Source organism: Sebastes fasciatus, chromosome 10, assembly GCF_043250625.1.
Source record: "Sebastes fasciatus isolate fSebFas1 chromosome 10, fSebFas1.pri, whole genome shotgun sequence".
Taxonomy (NCBI): Eukaryota; Metazoa; Chordata; class Actinopteri; order Perciformes; family Sebastidae; genus Sebastes; species Sebastes fasciatus.
The window spans coordinates 2,783,422-2,808,914 of NC_133804.1; the positions used below are offsets into that span (position 1 = coordinate 2,783,422).

The 25,493-nt window shown below is 41.2% G+C and overlaps 1 protein-coding gene across 5 annotated transcripts in view; it reads right to left on the reverse strand.

The window, feature by feature from the left end:
- Window positions 1-25,493, reverse strand: part of il1rapl2 (interleukin 1 receptor accessory protein-like 2) — a 566,284-nt gene that overhangs the window by 175,922 nt on the left and 364,869 nt on the right. For all 5 annotated transcript variants that reach the window (XM_074647724.1, XM_074647727.1, XM_074647725.1 and 2 more), the window contains exons 5-6: window positions 14,073-14,259; window positions 13,833-13,986 (exon numbers count right to left, since the gene is read on the reverse strand). In XM_074647724.1, coding sequence (XP_074503825.1) covers window positions 13,833-13,986; window positions 14,073-14,259 — 341 coding nt within the window. The remainder of the gene's footprint in view (window positions 1-13,832; window positions 13,987-14,072; window positions 14,260-25,493) is intronic.

Consider the following 25,493-nt stretch of genomic DNA (forward strand, 5'->3'; position numbering starts at 1 on the left):
TCAAGGGACCCCTTTGAAAATGGCCATTACAGTTTTTCCTCGCCAAAATTTTGCGCAAGTTTGGAGCGTTATTTAGTCTCCTTCATGACAACCTAGACATGATGACATGGTTGGTACTGATGGATTAGTTTTTCTAGTTTCATATGCTGCCAGTATCTTCACTCTACCTTTAAAACTGAATCCACTACGACCTAAAAAATCACAAGTTGCGTTAAAGAAGAGAGGTTCCTCTCTGGCCCACCAAGTTGAATTGGCCGGGCAGACACGCTTGTAATAAACAGTATATTACTCTTCTGCTCTGGACTGCAGTCGCAACATTTAGGAAAGTTTCTCACAGGCTGCCTATGTAGGGTGCACACGCATCGGCATGACGGATCCGCAAGATTGAAGATAAAACATCTCGATCGCTGGCTGTTAGTTTAAGAAGCACTTGATTAGATATGCAGCTGACTTTTCTATGGGCAGGGGACGCATTTTAAACGTCTTATTATTTTAGTCGATCACGTTCATTTAATTGTGGGAAGCCAAAATCATGATCACTATTAATATCTGATTAATTGTGTAGCCCTCATGCAGGGGAAGTCATTATTCCAACGAGGTTACTAATATTTTTATACCACGGCAAATCCCGTCTTTCTTTGTCTCTCTCTGTGTCTCTTCCTGTCTTTCTCTCACACACAAATACACATCTTAACACAGAAATCCTCAGCAGTGTTAAATTTAGCCTGAATGCTGTGTGCTTTCGCTAACACACATTTTACTTTGAAATGCCTCTGAAATATGGATGAGACTTTTTTTGATAAATGGCTACGGGTGGAAAAAAGACTGAGGAAAAGAGAAGGAAACAGGGAGAGATGGAGACAGAGAGACTGGGGTTATAATGAAGAAGACGATGATGTCACCTACAGAACATTAGAAATAAAGGCTGCTAACTGGATTAACTCAGAGATTAAGAGGAATAGGAAGGACTGTCAGGTAAATTACAGAGCACATTGTAAAGTTGTGCTCAGAATGACAGGGACATATACACTATACTATTGCATGTAAGGTCATAGGGCTGGGCCACATGGCCAACATCTTCTATCCCGATATAGGTCATTTCATATCTCCATAACGATGTATATCACGATATATGTCATTTCATATCTCGATAACGTTTTCTGATAATTCAGTAAATAAATAGTCCATATGAAATAACGACATGCTAAAGCCTATTTTTGTAAACTCCTGTGTAAATGAAATACATGGCAAATGAAAATTACTGAGTATTTTCTTATTATATTAATAACTTCAGTGCAAAATGAACATAACAGTTTCAAGTGAAATTATAGAGAGAGAAAAAATTAGAGATTATCATATCATTGGTTATAATAACTGAGGTTAGCTGGAGAGAGTCATTTTTTGTTCTAGTTTTAGCCCTGCTTTGTTTCCATACCGCGTCACTGCAATTTACAAGTGATGGACATGTAGTGTGATAGCGACCAACATCAAATTCATAACAATCAAAAATGAGCTACTATACATTTAATTATTATTATCTAGCGACGTACATGAAACGTTGTGCGTACATGCACTTCTAGTTTTGAAAAAGATCTTTTTCATGTCTCCTTAAAAGAAATACAGACCACACATGAATCACGAGCTTTTGACCCGACCGCTGAAAATGAAACCTTTAAACTCATGAACTAGTTAGTGATCTGGATGAGTCCTTTAAACAAGTCTTTGATCAACAATGTTTTTATCTAAATTAATATTTGCTGGAGTAATTGAGCGATGTAGGCCTACACTTCTTTGGTTATGTTTTCACATGACATTTACTGTCAGTCTGGTCTCAGTTGAACAGAACTTGTGCATCATATCTGTGATCAGGTTTCATGTAGATCCCACTTATATTGTAATTCTAGAGTCCAATGTGTTATTACATTTAACCGTCTGTCAGTAGATTACTTACGTCTTTTTAAGAAGACATATTGGTGACAGATTATTCAAACCAAAACATCAGACGTGCCTTCAGTGTTATCCTCGGTTTGCTTTTATTATCTGTTTCCCAACACGTCCAACCAGCTGTCCACACATTCTGATTTCCTCCCTGTATTACACACACTTAAAGACAAGAGCACACACACACACACACACACACACAGCTTCAGATACATCACAATACTCCTACTCTTGCTTGTACAGGTACGTGCAGGCTTACGGGCAAACACACACACACACACACACACACACACAGAGAGAGAGAGAGAGAGAGAGCTGCGGTGCGGTGCGGTAGGTAGCAGATTGCTCCTGAAGGCAGCTCAGGGCTGATGGAGCTCTTCACTGTGGGACATGACGGATATAAAGAGAGTTCAGTCTGTGTGTTTCTCACTCTCCCTCTGTCTGTCTGTCTGCACAAACTTCCTTTAATAAAAAAGGTCTTTAGCTTTCTCCAAGAATCTATCATTTGATCATTTCAGAGAGCAGAATTAATTCCTCGGATAATGATGGAAATCCGGGTTTAAGTGCAGAGATCACACCTGGCTTTAATGGAAGATTTCTATTTTGTTTAGTCTCATTAAACCTCCATTTTCATTTGTTTTGATATATTTAAATTGTTCAGTTTGAATTAACAAAGTTTTTAACTTATTTTCATTTTTTTACTTCATTTTAAACTTCTTAACATATTTTCCCTTACTTTTTTTTTGAAGAATATGATTTTATCTATCTTTTCACTGACTTTGCTCTCTGACCTTTATCTATGAATTCAGACTAATGACGTCTTAATTATAGGCAATGTGTTCCATGTGTCTGTGGTTTCCTCATTAGTGTTTCATTAAGGGAACAGAGTGTAACAATTATTGGCAGAAATGGAATATAATATTCACAACCATGTTTTCTTTAGTGTATAATCACCTGAAAATAAGTGTTGTTGTGTTTTCGTTACCTCAGTTTATATCTACATAGCGAGCGGGTCCTCTCCACGGAGTCCGCCATGGTGCACCGCCATGTTTGTACAACCCGTCCTCACTCCCAACTCGTCAAATACCGCCGTTTGGTAAGTGCCCCTCGGCATCGGAAACAAACACAAGGAGGCAACCTTTAGTAACAGTATGTGACGAACTGGGTTTTCAACTTACTCCGATGTAACCCCCCCCGCGCCGTTATACAATGGTCGGAGTATTAATAGCGTGAGAGTCTGTTCAGGGCGGATGGGTCAAACAAAGATAAGACTTTCAACCAGGAGGCCGGTGTTCATGTCCCGTGTGAAACTAAAAGTTTACTTATTTTGTCACGCCAGTCTTTAGTCACATGACTTGTTGGTATCGTCAGTCCTGTGAGTCAGGAGAGTCGCTAGTCAGTGAAGCTAACGTCAACCACGAGTTTATTTTGAAAGGACACTATGCATGTAACGAGCGTATATTGACACGCCATCCCTGGTCCGTCCAAAAGTAATGCAAGAGGGGTACCCCGTGCGTTGATCTCCGATGCCGAGGGGCACTGATCAAGCGGCGGTATTTGAGGAGTTGGGAGTTAGAACGTGTTGGTTTGTACAGTAGCCCAGAACGGCTCGGGCCGGAGTCGATAATGTTACTCACTCTAGTCATCGCCGCTCTGCTACAAATGATATGCTACTCTTACAAAAACTGGCTCTAGATGGGGCCATTTGCGTTTTCGCGTCGGACACCGTAGCTCTTTTACATGCTACACCAGGAGAGGCTTCAGTCGGTTGCAATCTGCAACCACACCCCGAGATACCGCCAGATCCTACACACTGCTACTTTATCCAATAATAACGTGATAGAGTGACGAACAGCTCTACATCTCTCTGCCCCCTTTGCTCCATCAGTCTATTTATCTTTCAGTTTAGTTTGAATTTACATCCATTTTATCTATATTTTGAAGTTAATCTTTCCCTGGAGCTTAACTTTGAAACTTGAGATATAACAAGACTAGAAGAGTCTACAGCCACGCTAACGGCTCCATGAGGCTGTACTTAAGCACAGCTTTGAGCTAAATGAACAACATCAGAATGCAAACATGCACAATGACAAGAGACAGAATCTCCATTAATTCCCCCTTTTCCAGATTTCACTCAGTCATTCTTTCCTGTTTCTTTCTCATTGTTACATTTTTTCTGAATCCTAGTTCCCTTCCTGTTTTTTTTCTCTGTTTTCTCCCCACATCTCTCCTCCACTGACCCGGAGTTATCCCCGCTTTGACCTGATCAGATCGGTTTTACCCAGCAGACCGTGCATGTGCTTCATTTGTTTATGTGTGTGCATGTATTTGCCTTAGTGTTTTTGTGTGTCTCGCTGTGTGATCTATTTCAGGGGCTATCCCCCCCTCACACCTCCAGGCTACAGCAGTGATACTATATGACTCTGTACTCTGATCACCAGAGAGATCACACAGCATTATTAACAACCACACACACACACACACACACACACACACACACACACACACACACACACACATAAAAAGGCCAAACAGCAGCAGACAAAAACACAGTGTCTTGGAACAGCAGGACTGGGATGATACGCCTATCTCCCGATTCAAAACTGTCACGATACTTGGGTGCCGATTCGATATGTATTGCAATTTTTTAAGTATTGCGTTTCAATATTACAATTTATTGTGACTTTTGTTAACTTTTGTTGAAAGTTGAATCATACACTTCTAGGGACTTTTACTTTGGAAAATATCTACATTAACACAGTGAAAATGTTTGATTTCCAGCATGTATGTAGTCAGAGATGTCTGAAGTCAAATATATCAGTCATTGTCAGGTATTATTTTTATTTTTTTTCAGTAACCCAAAAATCAAAGAATAAAGACATTTCCCTCACAGATTAGTGGTATTTACTTTTTAATTTGTAAGGGACATGTAATGTTTTAAACTTCTGGTGAATATAATCCAATCAATCTTATTTCCATATATATGTATTTTGTATATATACAGTTCCCTTTGTGAGCACCTTATTTTGAAAACCGGATATATTCATATGTATACTTCCTCTAACTTCGTCAAGTCCGTCTCTGGCTCTCCCGTCAGCTCCGTTCTCTGTATCCATCCATGGTCGGCTCCATCGGGGCCGTTTGAATGCATTCAACATAAATGTCGGTATAAAGCGTCCCAATAGGTCAGTTGGTAGAGCGGGCGCCCATATAACAAGGCTGAGTCCTAACCACGGCGGCCCAGGTTCCAATCCAACCTGTGGCCATTTCCGCATGTCGCTCCTGCTCTCTCCTTCTTCTGAATCTCTCCACAGTCCTATCAATAAAGGCTTGAAAATGCCAAAAAAATAAAAGTCTGTATATGGGTGCTCTACAGTTGTAGCGATGGCTGATTTGACCACTGAGATGAGAGTGACGGCTGGCTTGACCACACGTTACTGCGATACGATAACGTTTCCTGTCCATAACAGAGTTAGCATGCAGCTTTAGCCGTGATGTCTAGCTCTGCTTTTTCTGTCAATGTGTGAAACCCAAAGTGTTTCCATCCCTTACTGGATGTGTAGTGTTTACCACGCTGGATTTAACATGTGAGGGTGCAGGTCGTGTCCACGCTGACCCTCTGTCGTTTTCTACTTTCTAGTCTCGGCTTGCCGTGGCCCTAGAAGTGTTGAGTCAGCCTAGTTTAACCTACAGGAGTTTCTGGCGGCTCGTCTAATGTGTTTTGCTGCCACAGAGGAAATTAATTCCTGACGACTCAAAATGAGTCGAAAGCATCCCCCGCCATCTTTAGTGCCGGAACAGACTGAATCATCTGTCAGGCGGCCAAGAATCACTGGTGTCACAGAGCGTCATGATGCAGAGCTCAAAAAGACAGTCAGAGAAATGATAACAGCCACAGAAAATCATTTAGAATGCTTCCAAGAGCCTGACAGGAGAAGGTGTGAATAAATGAGTGATGGAGCAGCTAGATGAGGGATTTACTCTCTGCTATGATAGAGATATTACAGGTTTCATTTTAACCAAAGAAAACAGAGGGGGCGGGGGTCATCTGATTATGATTAGGGTCATCTTATATCAGGGGAAATACGATACATCTGCAGAGTGCACGCTTAGGCTCGAGCAGGGGTTTTCAAATTCTGACACTGTGGCACAGGTCACATGCTATCAATACTCTCCCTTTAAGATACATATTGAACAGACCAAAAAATGTAAGATTAATTTGCAATTAAGCACAATTAATTATGGACAATCATTCAATTAAACATTTGCAGCGATTGACAGCCCTAATTAACACTTTATATATATCAACACATACTATTGATTAATGTGCTTTTTATTGACACACAACTGCTGGAGCTACTTGAGCTGCAGCACATTCTCCAACAGTGCTCGAAGACATACTCCTTTGTCATCTGGTCATGTTTCTGGACTGCTGTCTGTCTTCATTCCTCCAACTGTTCTCAGTATCTAAATGTGTGTACTAGCAAGAAAGCTACCTCTCCGATATGTCTAATTCTACTTTATTTTCAGCAACTGAATTCAAGTGTTTAAGCCTTCAGTAGCCCGGGACAAGCAACGGAGCACAGCGAGCCTGGATGTTGCACAGTCAGTCTAGACCCCAGAACATCCCAGGGCTAAGCATTGACAGTGTGAACAGCATTGTAAACACAAGTGATTACCGCAGCTTTACCAAGTGAACACTTCCCTCGGGTGCAGCGGTTAATTAAAAGCTGCAAATGTTTAAAAAACTAACAGTAAGAAGCTTTGAATGAAGCACATTGAGAGTGTGACATTTAGAACATATCCTCCCCGTTGCAGGTTTTTCTCCTCAATCTCTCAGCCAACTTTGGGTCTATTTCCAGCACTTCTTTTCAGCTAAGTGTATTTTTCTGGAATCAACATCGTAGCCAGCAGCTGATCTGCAGGCTCTGCCTGTGTCTTTACTTTAATCTCCATTTAATGTTGAAAGCACGGCGATAAAACCTGCTGCCAAGCGAGACAGACCTAACTACAGGATCAAGGACAAAGATGTTTAGCCAAGGCCTGGCACACACTGACAGATGTCTTAAGGGCTGGTTTCACCGGGAATCATTTAGAGTGGAAGCGTGCTGTCACAAGCACTGAGCTGAAGTTAAAGAAATCCCTGTTCCTACCATGTGAGGTAGATGGATTCTTTACTACAGCAAATGTTGCTGCTACAATGCTGAAGCACCATGGCATAGTAAATATTACACAAAGATGCACACACATGTATATATACATGCATGCACGCAGACACACACAAATCTTGCCGTGGGTCATGAGCATTGGCCTGGAATGGCCAGGGAATTGGCCCTGAGCTCTGTGTGTATGTTTGTAGAAATGGAGAGAAAAGAGGCAGACAGAGAGAGTCAAAGATCTAAATGTGGATAGATATAGAGAGGAACGGAGAGAGAGAGAGAGGCTGAACGGGGAAGGAAAGTAATAAGAGTCGGAGAGATATTCTGGCTCCCTAAACAGGACAAGATAAATTGGCCTCACAGCATTTAGCGTGTGCAGCATCAGGCTGACACACACACACACATCTTGGTTCATTCATGCTTATATTGGTCACTGAGTCAGTCTGTCCCCATATGTTAGTATGCCTCCCTGCTCATTTCTGTAACTTATCGGATAATGACCCCAAAAACAACACATGGACATAATGAAACTTAATAGTGTATAGTTAGAGCAATCAATCTGATGGAGAGTATGTCAGTATGGTGTCATTATATTGGTTGTTGTGTACCTTATGATGATAAAACATCCCAGGTCAAAATTTGTAAATCTGATAATTTACTGCGTAAAATGTAAATTAAGACCGATGACATAATACATCTCTTTGAACAGATTTGCATAGTTTTTTCCCCCCTTGGAGCATGAGATGCACCCACATCCTGTCTTTAGAAATCAGTTTTCCCTTGTCTATTTTTATCCCCTTCAACATGATTCCTTTCCTGACTTCAGGTACCTGGAATTTGTTGATTTGTATCACCTTGGCATCTGTGCTATTTGATGTGTAATTCAACTGTAATAACTGTAATAAGTGCTGTTTTGAACTTATTCCTACAGGCTATAAGAGATGCTAATTTTAAATTTTTATATAACCGACCCCCGTAAACCGATTATTAACAGTTAACCGACAAAATGAGTGCATCCTATGCAGCGATGCGCCAGCTGCAGTGTATGTGCAAAACAGACAACTGAGTCCCCAGTTCACCCGTCCGGGAGAGTTACTGTAGCAGCCACGATTCTGCGTGTGTTGTCGGGGACACATGCAGCCACTTTCCCGATAAGTGTAAGTCCCAGTTGTCAGCTGTGTGTCTGCCCAGAGTAACATTACTCTGTCTGCCCAAAGTAACATTACTCGGTCTGCCTGTAATGTTACGCCCCGGACAGACCGCCCACATGAACATCGCGTGGCGGCTGCATGGCTGCGTCATGTGGTGGCTGCGTGATTCACGCGTCGGGTGTTCAGACCAGCTGCGTTTCTGCTGCGTTTCTGTTGCTGCAGCTGCTGCTGCCAGCCCTTTCTTTCTACATAGAGTTTGCCTTTCATAATGGCCATTTCATTTAATTATAAATGTCATTTATATTTATTTTAGACAGAGAAAGGTTAGGAAACGTGTCGTAATTTGTAAATAATAGTGATAATCGACAAGTAAAACTCCGTACTATATTCATTCATGGGGCTCTGCAAGTCACTGCATGTTCTACAACACTGTCCCACACATATTTCAGAATAAAAGCCTTGTGTTAACAAATGAAGGAATTCTGTCCACAGAAAAAAATGCTTGATGGCTTTTATTTTGAAATGCAAGCAGGAAGTGTTGATTTAAACATAAATCTTTACTTTACTTTACTTTTTTCTCCATAACATTTTCTACAGATATAGAGATCGAAACGGTAGTAACGTTGCAGATATGTCAATATACAGTCAACAGATCACTTTCACTGTCTGTTTTTGCTGTGAACCGCGCAGCTCGCGTCAAAAATAGCTGCGTAGCTGACACGCAGACGAGACGCGCGTCTCACGCAGGCCGTGTGGCTGCTCTAACCTGTTAACACGGACGCCGAAATAAAAAACAACAGGTAACGCAGCCGCCACACGCTGGTGATGCGGCTGGTCTGGCCTCGGCTTTACTCTGTCTGCCCGGCGTAACGATAGTGAGTGTCGGACAGACTGTGTCTGTTTGGTTTGTGCTAAGTTCGGAGATGTAGCATTGCCGGTGGCTTCGTGCTCCCCGTTGTCACACACATACGGTGTGTCAGCGTGGTGCAACGTTAGCGAGTGTCTGACAGACTGTGTGTGGGGCGGCGGTGAGTGTGGGGTTGTCGATGGCGTTATAGCTGTGGACGTAGCAGCGCAGTGTTTGTACAGTTTGTCAGTGAATAAATGTTACAACCCCTCAAGACCCGAGCCAAGTTCCTGTATCTTGCAACGCTGGCTCAGACTCTCTTAAGCTGGGCTCTTAAGGTGGACCGGCTAATCTCCTTTAAGTGACAAGCCGCTCCTCTGAGTTTTGCTCAGCTTTTTGATTAATTTTTAATATTTCTTTTAACCGTTTAACCGGTTAAAATTCCTAATGCTGGTTAATGGTTAACGGTTAATTATTAACATCCCTATAGGCTATACTATATTTTGTTTATAGATTGTTTTGGCTACTTCTGCTGATAAAATTAGAATCCTCAGAGAAAGAGGACTTTAAGAGCATTGAACGACGGCAGTTTCCCTTAACATCTTATTCACTGGCTTTTATTGCCAGAATGGGATCTTTTGGCTGAGTTGTAATTACATTTGTCCAGTTATTATTGTTCATATATATGAACAGCATTGTCAGCTATGGTCAATGTGAACAAGCAACAGAAAGATACATTTTCTCAAAAGAGAAATTTGATCCTTCAGTATTAGGAAACCAATCATATCTGATCACAGTCAGGGTTCAACATTAACCATGGCCCGTGGCCACAATTGCCACCAAATATCCCCTGTAATTAGCCCCCAGTGACCACTAGGTTTTATCAGGTCTCTCTTGAGAAGGAGACTGTGTGTCTCAATGAGAGTACGGTGTCCATGTGAATGCGACGTGAGCGAGCGTCAGCGACAAAATCAGTCTGATTGCATTGTTTTCTATCGGAGTGTCTTAACTAGCTGCATTGAAAGCGCTGCAATGGATGAGGAACGGCTGATTCGTGAGGTTGAATCGAGGGCATTTGCTTTCTAGTTGGCAGCACACTCCTGCTTGGCTAAATAACGGAGCAAACAGCTAATGGAGGTTCCATTATGAGGCATTCAAGCTCTATTAAGTAAAAAATTGTATTGAGAAAAGGTAAATTATAATGTTATCACGATGCGTTCAAATGTAATCTTGTAAAATTTAGTTTTTGCCGAAAAACTTGAATAAATTCAGTTTAAAGCAATATAAAATAGATATTAGAGGTGGAATTATGCCCTGTTTAACTTCCTAACACTAGCTCTAAGCAGCTTAGAATACATAATTTAACTACTAATGCCAATCAAATCAAATCAAATATTTAAATAAAAATATAATAATTTATTTCCTAATCATTTGAATTGTGTTTTTATGTGAAAACATAGACTGTATCTTTTGTAGTGTGTGCACTAAAACAGTGTAAGAGAACAAGTTAAGGAAAGCTGTGTTAAGTTGCGATAAATAGCATTTTCTGTATTGTTTTTACATAAGTTTACATTTGGGCCACCAAAAATGTGCTTAGGCCACCAAATTTTGGGGCTTGGTGGCCCGCGGTGCCAGTGCTTAAAAATATGAACATGTATCCCTGTCAGTGTTCAGCACTGCTGTAAGTACAATCGAAGAGATGTTCCAATGTGACAACTCAACATGGGAGCCAACAGAAACTTTTTTTTATTATTAACTATTATTAAAATGTGATTTCCATTTTTTTCTCCACAGGAGAGTGGATGAAGGGAACTGAGGAAAATTGGTTCTGAATAATTCCATGACAAATGAAGCAATGTCTGTTTGACTCTATATCGACTCTACTCAACAAAAGAATGCTGTACATCTGAACCGGCACAAAGTGGAAGATGAAAAAGACCCTGACTTTGGTTCTGGGACACAAAATGTAAGAGATATGGAGCACTTAATGCGAGACAGACGACTCTAAAAGGATACTGTTCAAGGCGTATCCACTTTCACTCTGTGCTGCTTGTCATGGCTCATCACATTATGTCAGACTACAAAATCACTGTTTATGTGTGCGTGTGTGTGTGTGTGTGTGTGAATGTGAGGGCGAGCACTGCCAAACCGTGTCTGAATGTGTTAAGCAAAGGCACTGTGCATGTTACAGTGTGTGTGCGTCACAGAAAATAAGCACACTATGTTGTTATTGCTCACAGACACCAACATGCATATTCCACAAGGCACAACAACAAAACACAAGCAGGCATGTGCACACACACACACACACACACACACACACACACACACACACACACACACACACTCATAGTACAGAAGTGCAGATGGAGGGCAGCTTAAACTCCTAACAGCAAAGTGCAGATGGTACTGTCGAGTCAAAGTTAAGTCAAAAGCCACTGGAGCTTGAAACAATGTAAATTTAATCTGGGAATAAAACAAATACAAATACACAAAATGGTGCCATGAATGTAAATGTAAATGCACTCGGTTGTTTTAGGTACAAAAAGGAAACTTTAAAAGTGCTGTAGTAATGATGAATGATGTATTGCTGAGTCTAGGCATCTGTCAAAATAATGGATGCTCTGGAGTCACTGAGAGATCCATTGTATATATTAAAAGCAGGCACAGTACATATTCCTGCCACGGTTTAAGTCCACTCCTCTTTCTCTGATTTGTCACTTTACCCAAAACCACTCTGAGTGGAATGGTGTAATGCAAATATAGTTAATCAAATCTGTAAAAATTGAGAATGATTGAATTAATATATAATAAAGAGAGCTCCAGAGAGCGACCATTTTGGTCGCATATACAACCAAAAATGTGTCTTTGTGTGTGTGTATGTGTCAAACTGTACTCTTGGAGTGACATCACAACCATAAAACACTTAAATCACCACTCCAAAATGAGATCTTGTTTGACCTTTCTATCTCCTGACCTGAAGAAAGTTATCCATGCTTTTATTGTGCCTTTCGGACTACCTTAACTCCATTTATTCACGTTTACGTCAGTGTTCTCGCTCTCGATTGCAGTTGCTCTAAAATGCAGAAGCAAGGATCTTAACAAATTCAAGCACGCATGACCACATGGTAAATGGACTTGCATCTATATATCGCTTTTCTAGTCTTCCGACCACTCAAAGCTCTTTACACTACATGTCAGTATTCACCCATTCACACACACATTCATACACTGATGGCAGAGGCTGCTAAGATGTCAACTTTGCCCATCAGGATCTAATCTAAATACTCATTCACACACCGATGGCTATGCCTTAGGGAGCAATTTGGGGTTAAGTGTCTTGCTCAAGATGTGACCCGGGGCAGCCGGGGATCGAACCACCGACCTTCCAATTGGTGGACAACCTGCTCTACCCTCTGAGACACAGCCACCCATCACATCACCCTTATGTTAGCTTCCCTTCACTGGCTTTCAGAATCGATTTCATTACTTTTAAGGCTACATTAGGCCTAGCCCCAAAATACATCTGTGAATTCCTGACCCTTTCTGAGCAGGACTGCAGCCTGAGGTCCTCTGGTGAGGGTCCCGTGGCTGGTTCTAGCTCAAGGTTGGTAACTATAGGCTTTGCTCTGATTTTATCATCATCAGTCCTTTTCTATCCAACCCTACCCTCTCCTGTCGTGTTCATCATGCCCATTCAATGCTTTCTCACTCTATTGTATAGTATCCTGTCCTGTCCCAACTCATCCAATCCCATCGTATCATTCCCTATCCCATCTCATCTTCGATGTATCCATCCACCAATCCATGCAAATAGACACCATATATTATTTCTTGCTATTAAGGCTACATGTTCTCCTCATGTTGGTATCATATGCCAAAACACATTTTGATTTCTTAAATGTATACGTAAAATAAACAGTATTCTCTTATCCATGTTTTTTCATGATATTTCTCAAATCAGAATACTTGAAAGCCCGATGACCCGGTAGCATGTCAAAACAGGTCGTACCCTGTTGTGTAGTTACAAAAAAGTTGAATTATTTATTGATAGAACATGTGCATGCCGTACCATTTTGAAAAGCTGAGGTCTCCAGCTTTCAGAATCTGTAAACAACAGCATGTTGTCCAAACTACGTCTCATTACAAAGTATTTTAACAAAAAAGTTGTATCGTAATAAACTTCATAAATACGAGAACAAGTGTGATCAAAAGATCCGCCATGATTTCCTCATAATTCTACAATATCATGCTTGATATCATTGGAAACTTCAAATTCCAAGCTTTCCAACACACCTTAAACACACCTTGTATCACAGACACAGCGGGTAAAACAGAGCTGTCAAACTTCACATTTTACTGATACAGTATGGATCCAAACTTCACATTTTACAGTCACACTCTGCTCACACTGACACAAATCTATGTTCTTGTCAAAATACTTCACCCAGGCCCATTTCCTACTAGGTGATATACTAGGTTTCTCCTTTGTAATCTCCATTGTGATATAGTTTAGTTTACTTACAACGTATTCATATTCCTTAGCATCTTACCATTCAAATGATACCAGATATATGCATTTAAGTCTTATGGTTGAGGAGCTAGTCCTGATTCATCTAGGGTAGTTAGGTGTTTTTTCCGAGGTATAGGGCTAGCTTACATGTGATATCATTTTTTTCTTTGTTGGACTGTCCAACCATCCATCCATCCATCCATCCATCCATCATGTCCTACCTGTAACTTTGAGTTGTGTTGTCCGCCGCACCAGTCTGGATCCATACTGTAACTCACAGGTGTAATTCCCCCCGTCACCCTCCTGCACCTCAGGAATCCAGATGTGCGTCGTGTTAACGGAGATGGAGCTTCTCCATTCGACCCGTTCACACTCCTGACAAGAGACACAGACTGAGGGGTTACAACAGTGTACAGAATACTCAGATATGGTTCCTCTAAACTGTTCTGTGTGTGTCGTACCTTATACCAGGTCATCTGTGGCTGCTTGTAAGGGGCCAAATAGTCTTCTATATCAGGACAGATGATCATTTTGCTATGGGTTATCTCAGCTTTCTCAAGATGTCGGATTTTGCTGCTGAAGCATCTCCCCTCATCCCTCTCCTCCACGGTCATCGACATGGACACTTTCATGCAGTATGTTGAGTTCCTGAAGAGATGAGAAACACCACATTGGAAAACAAAGTGTTTGTTTCATGTTCTACTGACATTAGCAGCATTTTAAGCTTTTATTTATTCACTCAAGTGTTAACGACAACAGTGACATGAGTCATTCCTCCATTTGTCCAAAAGTGGAGCTCTGTTGGAAAGAGAGCAAGAGCTGTTTTCACGGTGAGAGTATAGGGTGGATCATTTGGCACTGTTGGGGGTATTTTGGTGAAATTATACGCCCTCTGACAGCTCAGTGTTTGACAACATTGAAGGAATTGGCGTCCAGAAGAAATGACCTCTAACACACACAAACAAAAACATCATTTCATAAGAAATGAAACATGGTACATCTTTAGACAATGTTGAGCCAATAGTGTATTAATTTTATTGCATGTGACCAAGGCTTGTTTTGAAGGATCAGTCTTCATCCCAGTTGAGGTTTAAAATGTCAGAGTTTGTCCATCATGACAAAGACTATTGTAAGATAGGTGTTGGTTTACTGGATACCAAACTTGTGACCTTAGTGATGCTTAATGAATGAACCCTTAGATGATGGTTCTATTAATGTTATTTGCAATCTCCACAGGTTGTCCGGTAAGAACGTGTAGATGGTGATGGGACCATTAATCCAGGTCACACACAGTCTCATTGAGATGCCACTCATTTATTGTAGATGGTTTATAAAAACTTTGTGTGAAGATGTGTGAATATAGTGGTTACTGAAATACAGAAAATAAAATAGAAAACATGTGCAGGCATTAGTAATATGTAGTACTAATTAACAAACAGTATGGTATGAAATACACATGGAAGCATGCTTCAATGCAAGCTAATCAGTTTAACCATGAATAAAATAAGGAGAACACAGCCTTCATAACTGTAAGGGAGCGTCAACAAATAGCAAACTCAGGCTCTCATTAGGTACAATGAGCATAGTGCACAGAGGGTGATCTGAGGAATTGTACAATGACCCTTAATGGCGGCCGCGTATGCGCGTTCACTGCGCTGCTCTAACTCAAACGATAGCTGACACAGAAATACACAACTAATTAACATCAACAACACTGTCGGGGATAATATACAGTTAAATAACTATCATATGCATAAATCAACAATATGTAAATTGGCGTGATATGTCCTTCAAACTATTACAGAAACATGAGCGCGATGTAATGCATGAGCAAAACAGGAAGAGGCTAGTAGTGAAATTTGATACAAAACAGAATAGCCAGTAGATAAATTTATCTTAAGATTAATACTTTTTGGTATATGGTCCATGATAAATAAATTCAAAGCTTCATTGATCTATGTCCATTGATCTAATTAATTGACAATGTGTACTGTGAAAGGGATGAACACATGGAGAATCATCACCTGACTCTGCACTTCCTGTTAGCTCTACAGAGCGATTAAGCATTTATCACTTTTTGACTTTACAGAGCACAATTTTTGGTTCCCTCTTACTGCCCTCATTAAACTGTTTTCCAGTCGTAGCAAGCAGCTGTTGGTCCAAAAAAAACACTTGAAGCTGTTCGCCCAGGATCACAACATACTGACAAGTTATCATCAGATGAAGAGTGTGTTCCAATCCGTGTACTTCTGTACTTACACTTACTATTTTGAGTGCATAAGTGCGTTCACACTGGGAAGTACGGCAAAATGAAGTGCACTCAAAGTACCCGAATGTTGTACTCAAAACGGTCAGATTGTTGAGTGTGGAACGCTGGACACTTTCCACACTCAATTGTCGCCATCTTGGTTACGTAGCGGAAGGGGCGGGAGCACGACCACTATTCAAACATACGTAGATAACAGAATAAAACAATACAATACGTAAACATGCCGGTGCATTTTCAGCTAACAGGAGGACACATCGTAGACGACGACGTTGGAAATGTAATTTCCACTATGCTTTAATTTTTTTCTTCAACAAAGCAGGCAGATATTTTGGCGGGTAGCGAGCCGCGGTGAAATGTTGCGATCGTCATTTCCGGTCAGTGCGCTGCAGAGTATTCGATCTGAGACGACCCTACCCCGTTGAAATTCACGCACTACTCAAATAAGTACGTGGATTGGAACACACTGGAAGATAGCTGATAGCATATAGCAGCTAAAGAGCCAGATATTTCCCTCAGGAGAATTAGTGGAGACCAATGGGAGAGTGAATATTGGACTTACATTCATCAGGTACCCAGAGACAGGACTTCAAATAAATGATAATGATGCTACATGTCTGCTGGATGTGTAAATAAGCAACTGTTTACTGTTTGCCATAATAACCTTATGAGGTGACAATATGTCAAAGTACTGTTTACAGTTTAATGCTACTTAAAGGGACTGTTTGTAAGAATCAGTAATTGCTTGTTAACAGCGACACCTGTGGCCGTTAAGTCAACGAAAGTCAGCGTCCTGTTGCTCGCGCTTGTGCTCGCTCTACATAGACATGAACGAGCATCGCTCAAAACAGTGAGGAGACACACGTCAGCTAAAAGCACAATATCACTCTATATTTCACCTGCTTGGCAGTAATGTTAGCTGACCAGACGAAGGTCTCTCCATGAATCAATGCTGATCCTAGTGTTGGCTTTTCCTGCCTCAGCCTCCCGACCGCGGCCAGAGGGAACAGGGGAGACACCGGAGTTTTGGGATAATAAATAATACATAAACAGTGTTTCTTAACCCAGTCCTAAACTTGTTCAGGAAGCTTTACTCCTGCCTTGTGTTTGCACATCTTATACAATTAAGATGCAGCTCTTAATTAGATCAGGTGTGCAGGAAGTGAGCTGAAGCAATAAGTTACGAGACAGGGAGGCTCTGTGGACTGTGTTGAGAACATGTGAGCTGTTATTTTTTATTGGTGCAATGTTGGCGTATAGAGATAACACACTACATCCTGCTGTTATGATGTTACATGTGACAGTGTGAGCCTTGAGCCTAATCATCTAATTAAATAAAAATAACCAACTTTGAAGTTTGTTATGATGTGTATGACGCAATGTGTTTTCAACATCATTTTGGATTTGAAGTCCTAAAATGTGCTCAAGGTGATAGCAATTGTTTGTGTGTGTGTGTGTGTGTGTAGGCCTTGCTGAGTGTATTCTCCCAAGTTCACCTCCAGACACAAAAGACCACATTGATCTCTCTTTTTTCCTGTCTCCCACACACCCACGCACACAGGACTCACCCATTGTCCCCTAACTATAACCTCTCATCTAAGTGGATCTAAACCACTTATCCCATCAGTGCTGTGTGTGTGTGTGTGTGTGTGTGTGTGTGTGTGTGTATGTGTGTGTGTGTGTGTGTGTGTGTGTGTGTGTGTGTGTGTGTGTGTGTGCGTGTGTCATACAGGGGACACAGGGATTTCTTTTTAAGTCATTGACCTAACCAAGACCACTGAGCATTGAACTACAGGCCTTGAAAGCCTTTTATCCATCCATCCATCGCTCAGTTTCTCTCCTCCTCATCAATCCATCTCCAGCCTATAGCGTCTTGTTTTCTCCTCCAGTGATTCAGGCCCTGTCTATGCGTATACAGATATTTTTGAAAAAGGATATTTTCCTCTACTTTTTTGGCCTCTCGTGTGCACACGCAAACAGATTTTTAGGTCACTAATACGGAGAATTTTGAAAACGCCTTCTAAGGTGATTTTTCACACTCCAGTAGCTGTGTATCCGTGTGGACATGGACATGTACTGTAAAACAGCGTTTAGGGAAACATCATCCCCCATTGTTGCTACATTGATGCTACCTTATCATCCATCCACACGAGTCACATTTTGGCCTATAGCACCTTGGGTCGTGTGTCAGAACGATGTTGTTTGATTTGTCAATACTGCCAAAGGAAAATAAGTACACTATGCGTGCTCTTCTCTTCTCTGGTATTTGATGTATCGTTGACGTAGCCTTTATCATTTTTGCATTCTAGCGTGGATAGAACGGAGGGGGAAAATGTCAGTTTTCAAAAATATCCAAATAGGGGCGGGGCGGGGTTGATCGTGCCCAAATTCATCTTGATTCTTGTGTAGTGTGTAGTTTGTACCCGGCATTACTTGCGACAAGCAAAACAATGACTTTATCTCACCTCCACTTGTAAGTACTACAATTTATTTTGTGTATCTAAATATGACTACAAATGATGCATGTGGATCATGAATCATGTGGTAAACCTCCACATGCGCTATCAATACTGATATGTGATGACATATCTTAATTCAAAGCAATTCAGATCCGCCCTCGCACGGGCACCGGCACAAACACACTCACGCATCCCGAGAGCTGAAAGGGATTTTATGTTAAAACATTCTTTCATCTTGTGCCTTTGATGATATTGTTCTATACATTCATGCCAGTGCCGCGCATTGAACTGAGATGAACTGAAAAAAAGGAGAACTAAAACAGCTTCCTCTTGTTGTTTTTGTCCTCCGCTGCGTCCCGTCTCTTATTCACCGTTGTATCAGCCTTTGTCACCGTGTTCTCCCCCCTGCGCCTGTCCAAACCACGAACCAGAAGCCCAACACTAAACGGTAAAACAGCATCCACGTAAAGACAGATGTATTATGCATATCTCACCATAAACATGATGATTCAATTAGACCGCGATGCAAAAGCTGTGTCAGAAGCATTTAGCGCATGCTGTGCACCTCTTACGGATGCAAATTGTGTGCGTGGGTGTGTGTTCATATGTGGAATACATTTAAATGCTTCAGTTAGTAAAATGGCCCTGAAGTAAAAGACACAAGAGTATTTAATGCAAGAGCTGCACACTGTTCCTCTGCTGTACTTTAAAGCTGGGGTAGGCAGGTTGGAGCAAATATGATAACAAAAATATATTTTAATAAAACGGTCTCTATGTCATGACAGTAGTGCATGAGACAGGTCATCTGAAAAAAATCATGTGCCTCTGTGTTCTCCGGTGCTCCTAACGGCATCTGCAGGATTTCACAGACCGGAGGAAAACAACCAATCAGGGTCGAGCTGGAGCCTTGCTGTCTCTGGGCAGCTGTCAATCAAATTCTGATCAAACTAGGCAGTGTTGATCAAATATGAATTAATATTCTGTTACTGTAATGCCTATTTCTCGCATAAAATGTTTTCAGAATCATCTTGTAGTGTACTGTTTAGCTGTAAAATGAGAAAGTTTGTGACCCGGCAGCCATGAGATCAGTTTATGAAATGCCAAGCAACGCCCACCAGCCGGAGCTAACTCTCATTTTACAGCTAAACAGTATTATTTTACGCGAGAACTAGGCATTACAGTGACAGAATATTAAATCATATTTGATCAGCGCTGCCTAGTTTGACCGTTTGATCAGAGTTTACGAGTGATTGACAGCTGCCTCCGTTGAATGAACAGCCAATAGGAACGCTCTTTCTCTGAAATGACCTGTGATTGGTCAAAGTCTCCCGTCTCCCGGGTTAGATGTTCTAAAGTCTGAAAACAGAGCCATGAGGAGGAGCAGAAGTCTAGTTTTCTCTCAGAACACTTTAATTACCTGAAAGATTAATATGGAATTTTTGCCCAATGATGCCATAAATATACTGCCTACTGCCGCATTAATGCAAGTGCTGCACATTTTGTTGTATTTAATGACAAAACGGTCTTTGCACCTAAAGTAAGTACATATGATCAGTAAGGAGACTTGATATTCCGGGGATAGTAATTTTTTTCTGTCAATAACCTGCGAGGGAAAGAAGTAATATCCAACTCTGAATATATTTGAGATTATTAGAAGAAAAAGAGAACATCCAGTCACTAAAAATGAATATCTAACAGATTCAATCTAGCCTTAGCCTTATTATATTCCTCCCACACTTAATTACAAGATGTTCATTGCCTTTGTTTGGGACATTCTGGGAAATATATGAAACCACTAATTAAAGCAGAAGCAGATGGGGCAGAATGAAAGACAAGGGACACCAAAAAGTAAAACTGCATCCCCAAACATCTCACAGCAGTTCCAGTGTATTTTCTGAGATATTTGAGGTTGGAACTTTCCTTTAATTGGCTTCTTCCAAGAACAACTTCAGTCAACTTTGGGAATCAAAGATGTTTGAAATCACTTCATCATTTTCCTTGCCAACAGATATATCTTCAGCACTCCTCCCTGATTTTAACTTCCTCTGTGTGATTCGCCAGCAGACAATTGATCAAATAGTGTAATTTGTATAAATGGAAACCCAACACTCCGACCACTCCAACCACTGGATCCACAATATGTTGAGGAACCAGTTCACATTTTGGCAAAACCAAATACACTTTTTTGCTTTCTTGCCAAGTAGGGATGCTAATTTAGAAACATTTTCTTAACCGATAACCGACCCTCTTTAACCGATTATTAACCAACAAGATTTGTGCCTCGGATGCAGCGGTGTACCAGCTGCAGTGTCTGAGGACAACAGACAACTGAGAACCTAGTTCACCGTCCAGGAGCGTTAACTTAGCAGCTACAATGCTGCGTGTAGTGTCGCCGACATGCAGCCACTTTCCTAGTAAAAGTCTCCACCATTTAGTTTAGTTTAGCAGGTTGACAGCTGTGTGTCTGCCCGGGGTAACGAACACTCTGTCTGTCCGGATTAACGATAGCGGTTGGCCTATAAACAGTGTGTGTGTTTGTGCTACGTTAGCAGCTGCTAGCGCTGCCGGTGACTCCGTGCCCGCTGTAGTCACACACATACGCTCTGTCAGCGCGGCGTAACTTCAGCGAGTTTCTGACCGACTGTGTTGTCGGTGGCGTTCTAGCTGTGAACGTAGGTGTAGCAGACAGTGTATGTACAGTTTATTTGTAGGTGGATAAATGCTACAAAACTACAACTCCTTCGCTCAAGCGAGTTATAGACGGGAGCACACTTCCTGTATCTGTAACGCCGGCTCCGCCTCTTAAGGTGGACCAGCTTTTCTCATTAAAGAGACGAGTTTTTCTCAGCTTTTTAATGAATTATTAACATTTCTTTTAACCGTTTTAACCGATAGCGTGAATCGGTTAAAATAATAAATGTCGGTTAAGGGTTAAACGGTTCATTATTAACATCCCTATTGCCCAGAGTTAGATGAGAGGATCATTACAACGTTCATGACTGTAGACTAAATATTAGGCAACAAAGCAGTGGCTGCAGCCAGCCGGTTAGCTTAGCTACGCTAAATGTTAACAGCTAGTTTAGCTCGATTCAAAGGTGACAACGGCCCCATTCCAATCCAGCCCCTACACCCTCACACTCCGTGGCAGAGGGGAACTTCGTTTGTAGTCACACTCACAGCTGAATGAAACACCCTTCTTTAATGTAGAGGGTAGAAATACAGCGGCAAGCTTTGGGAAAAACATCCCTCCCTCTGGCAAAAAAATGGGTTCTATGATTAAGTGTGTAAAAATGCAAGACTAGTATAAGTGTACACTACAGTATAAATAAACGCAATATTAAAGGCCCCATATCGTGCTCATTTTCAGGTTCATACTTGTATTTTGTGTTTCTAATAGAACATGTTTACATGCTGTAATGTTAAAAAAAACACGTTATTTTCCTCATACTGTCTGCCTGAATATACCTGTATTTACCCTCTGTCTGAAACGCTCCATTTTAGTGCATTTCAATGGAATTGCAACATAATTGCGATGCTAGGCAACAGTTTGGGTCCATCTTTACTTCCTGTCAGCTGATGTCATTAACATACACTGCAACAGGAAATAAACTGGGACACATTTAGAATGTTTACATTTAAAACCGTGTAATAGTCTATATATTGTAGATTTGTGACATCACAAATGGACAGAAATCCTGATGGCTTGTTTCAAACGCACAATTTCTAAATACGGGCTGTGTGTATTTCTCCGTATAGTGAGTGTTTTGATAGTTTAACAGAATTTATAAAGCACTTAAACCTGCTTTATAATATAAAAGACATGAAAATCTCACTTTTTACAATATGGGACCTTTAATGCCAGAATAAACCAGAGTATTGCACAGTTGAAGATTATTATTGGGTTATAGCTGCTGATATGGGTAAAAAATAATAAATAAATGTGTGCCAGTTGAAACAATTTCCTGAAGTCGACTCATGGTGACGACAAGACTTTAGGAAGTCAGCCGACAAAGCCAGCCTAGCTGTTTCACCATGTCTCCATGCAGTTTTTATGCTGAGTTAATTTAACCAGCTACTGGCTGTAGTCTTATACTTAATGTACAGACATGTGAGAGTATCAATCTTGTCATCCAAATCCAGCAAGAAAGCGAATAAGCATATTATCCAAAATGTTGCACTTTTGCAATCTTAGAAATTAGCCATTTATTTCCATGTCCGTGCCTGCCATGTACAGCCTTCATGGTGGATCTCATTGACAAAGACTATTAGATTGTAAAAGTGTGGACAAGAAATGTAAATATAATATAGGACGAACACAAGATGAAAGTTTGGTTTTAACCGTTTCTGTTTTCACCAAGAAACGCCAGAAGTTTGTCTTTGAGGTGAAATTCTTACAATTATGATTCCCCCTAGATCGCCCTGTAGATAAAAGCTGTTAATGGAACATCTCAGCCCTTAAGACAGCTGCTAATGTGAATATCTGTCAAGGGGAAGGAGGAGGACATTTATGTGGCACAGGACTTTATTAAGCAGGCAAGAAAATGGCTGCAAGAAACAGAAAAATGAGCAAAGATGTTGAAATGCTGAACAACAGAGTTAATATAGTGCTACAGATTAGATTGTGCAGGGATGGTATTTATGGTTCATCTTGATCTTATTAGAGATGTGTTTGCATTTCACAGCCTCGGGCTATTTCATTCTCATGAGACGTGCACACTTTGCAGGCCAACAAAGCAGCGTTAACAGCACTATGTGTTTATCGGGATCATTTATGGGATGCATGTCGACGTTATTGGCAGTCTAATCTCTTTTCAGCAACACCATCCTGTACCTCGGCTTGCCACTACCAGTAGGAAATAAAGTCTTACCGTGTAATTGAGAGATAAGTCCTGATAATAGGATTATTGCTTCCACACAAAAAAAGGTATTACATGTCAGACTGTAAGGATGGCAGAAATATTAAACGGTTTGTTCACTCCATTAGCAAACAAAGGGGCTGCTCGCTGAGAGCCCTGCTATCACTAAGAGGTGGCAGAGCCACTTGTTTTCAGTATTGTTGGAATTGTGCAGTATTGAACTCTGCAAAAACATACTATTATTAAAGACCGTGTAAAGGAAATTCAGAGTTCTGTTTCTAAACACATTTTAAATGTTGGAAAATAATGACTGAAAACAGAATCTGAACGTTGTAGTACTGGATTGTGGAGTTAGACCGTTAAACTGTTTTTGCCCAGTTTTGTGTTCAGGGTGTTTTAGGCGGGGCTGAAATCATGGCTCGATGACAAACTGGAGTCATCCTTAACACAACCCCACCCATCTTCACAAACGTGGTTTTTGAAAGCCAAAATACAAACCCAGAATATGGTCAAAAGTTATGTTGGTTAGCTCAGCCGGTAGAGCATGTGAGTCATGTTGACATGATTCAGGGTTCAAGGCCCATTACTGGTTTTTGTTTTGTATTGTATTTTCATGATTGTAATCCATCCCATGTCCTATGTAGATTTATTATTTTTCTGTTAACTAAATTAACTAAAAAATGAATAGTCAGTATGGAGTACCAGGGCCACGAATGTCTTTGAGACGACCAGGACCACAAAAGCAAGCACTTTGTCCGCGGCCCCGGCAGCGAGGTCCGGTAGGGGGGCGCAGTAAAGCCACCCTCGCCCCGAGCCTTTCCAAGCCGACTGACCGCCCCGGACATAATGCGCCTGCCAGCGCCGGGGAGAGGGGAGAGGAGATCCACCCACACCGAGCGGCCGTTCCTAACCCGCCAAGTTGAAACCCCGGGGCACTGCGCGACGGGGGCTGTTACCGGCCTCACACCGTCCACGGGCTGAGCCTCCATCAGAAGGACTCAGGCCCCATTTCCCCAATCCGCCCGTCGGACTGCGATTCGGCGCTGGGCTCTTCCCTGTTCACTCGCCGCTACTGAGGGAATCCTGACAGGCTGCACCTTCCCCTATAGTGGGCGTGGTTTCAGCCATGGATGTATTAAGAGAGGTTTCAGCGTCTTCAGTGACACACCCCCCAGCATCTCAGAGCAGAGAATACTGATGATTTTTACATGATTTTGATGATTTATACTTGGTGATTTGTTTAATCATTCAAATTTGGCTGGGTGGTTAGTAACACATTTTTCTGTTGTGTGACAAACCAAGAATTCATCTTTAGTTTTGCTTTACACAGACTTTAAAGTGTAAAAATGGCACATTGTGATTTTAGGAGGGTTTATGTGTTATAAGTTTTAAAGAGGCCCCTGTTTCCAGTCCTTATGCTAAGCTAAGCTAACAGGCTGCTTGCTGTAGCTTCATATTTATCATTTAGACATGAGAGTGGCACTGGTTTTCTCATCTAACTGTCTTTCAATAAAGTAATTGTGTATTTCTCAAAATGTTGAACTAGTCTTTACCTTCATTCATATCCTGTACAGCAAAGGTGAGAGCAAGTCATTGTTTTGCAAGTCACAAGTGAATCTCAAGTCTTTGCACTAAAGTTCCAAGTCTTAAACTTTGAGTTTTGAGTCCTACACGAGTCATAATTTGCTCTTCCCCAAATGTAATACCATTTGGGGTAACCTTTTAGCTCACTTGATAGAATGTGCGCCCCATGTAAGCTGAATCCTTGGCAGCACCCTGGGTTTTTCGTTAGAGACATTAAATATATGACAATAGAATAGAAATAACTTTGTTTTTCTTTTGTACGGCACGTTGTAGGCGGACGTTTAATGCCGTCATTATGGTATTCGACTCGATTACAGTCCACAATGGCGGAGGCTTAGCTCGTCTTCTGGGCGCTGGCGTTTCAATGGAATGTATAATTGACTTTCACTTCTTAGCAGTATACGTTCTCATTCCCTCTCTCTCCTCCCTTTCCTGTCATTCTCCAGCTGCACAAATAAAGGCAATAAAAATGTGAAAAATTATCTTTAACAAAAACATTTGATTTTTCAACCTGCACATTTTACATAATGCAATTCGATGTTTGTTGACCACTACATATTTCTGTAGGCAGGCAAAATTATTTTTGGTATAATTTTTTCCAAATGACACTCAGTAACGTAATGTTAGTTCTTCATAGTTTTTCTCCTGCAACTTTTTGGAAGCTGACAGATTGGTTCAAACAAAGTGGATCTGGGAAATGATGTATCTACTTGCTGG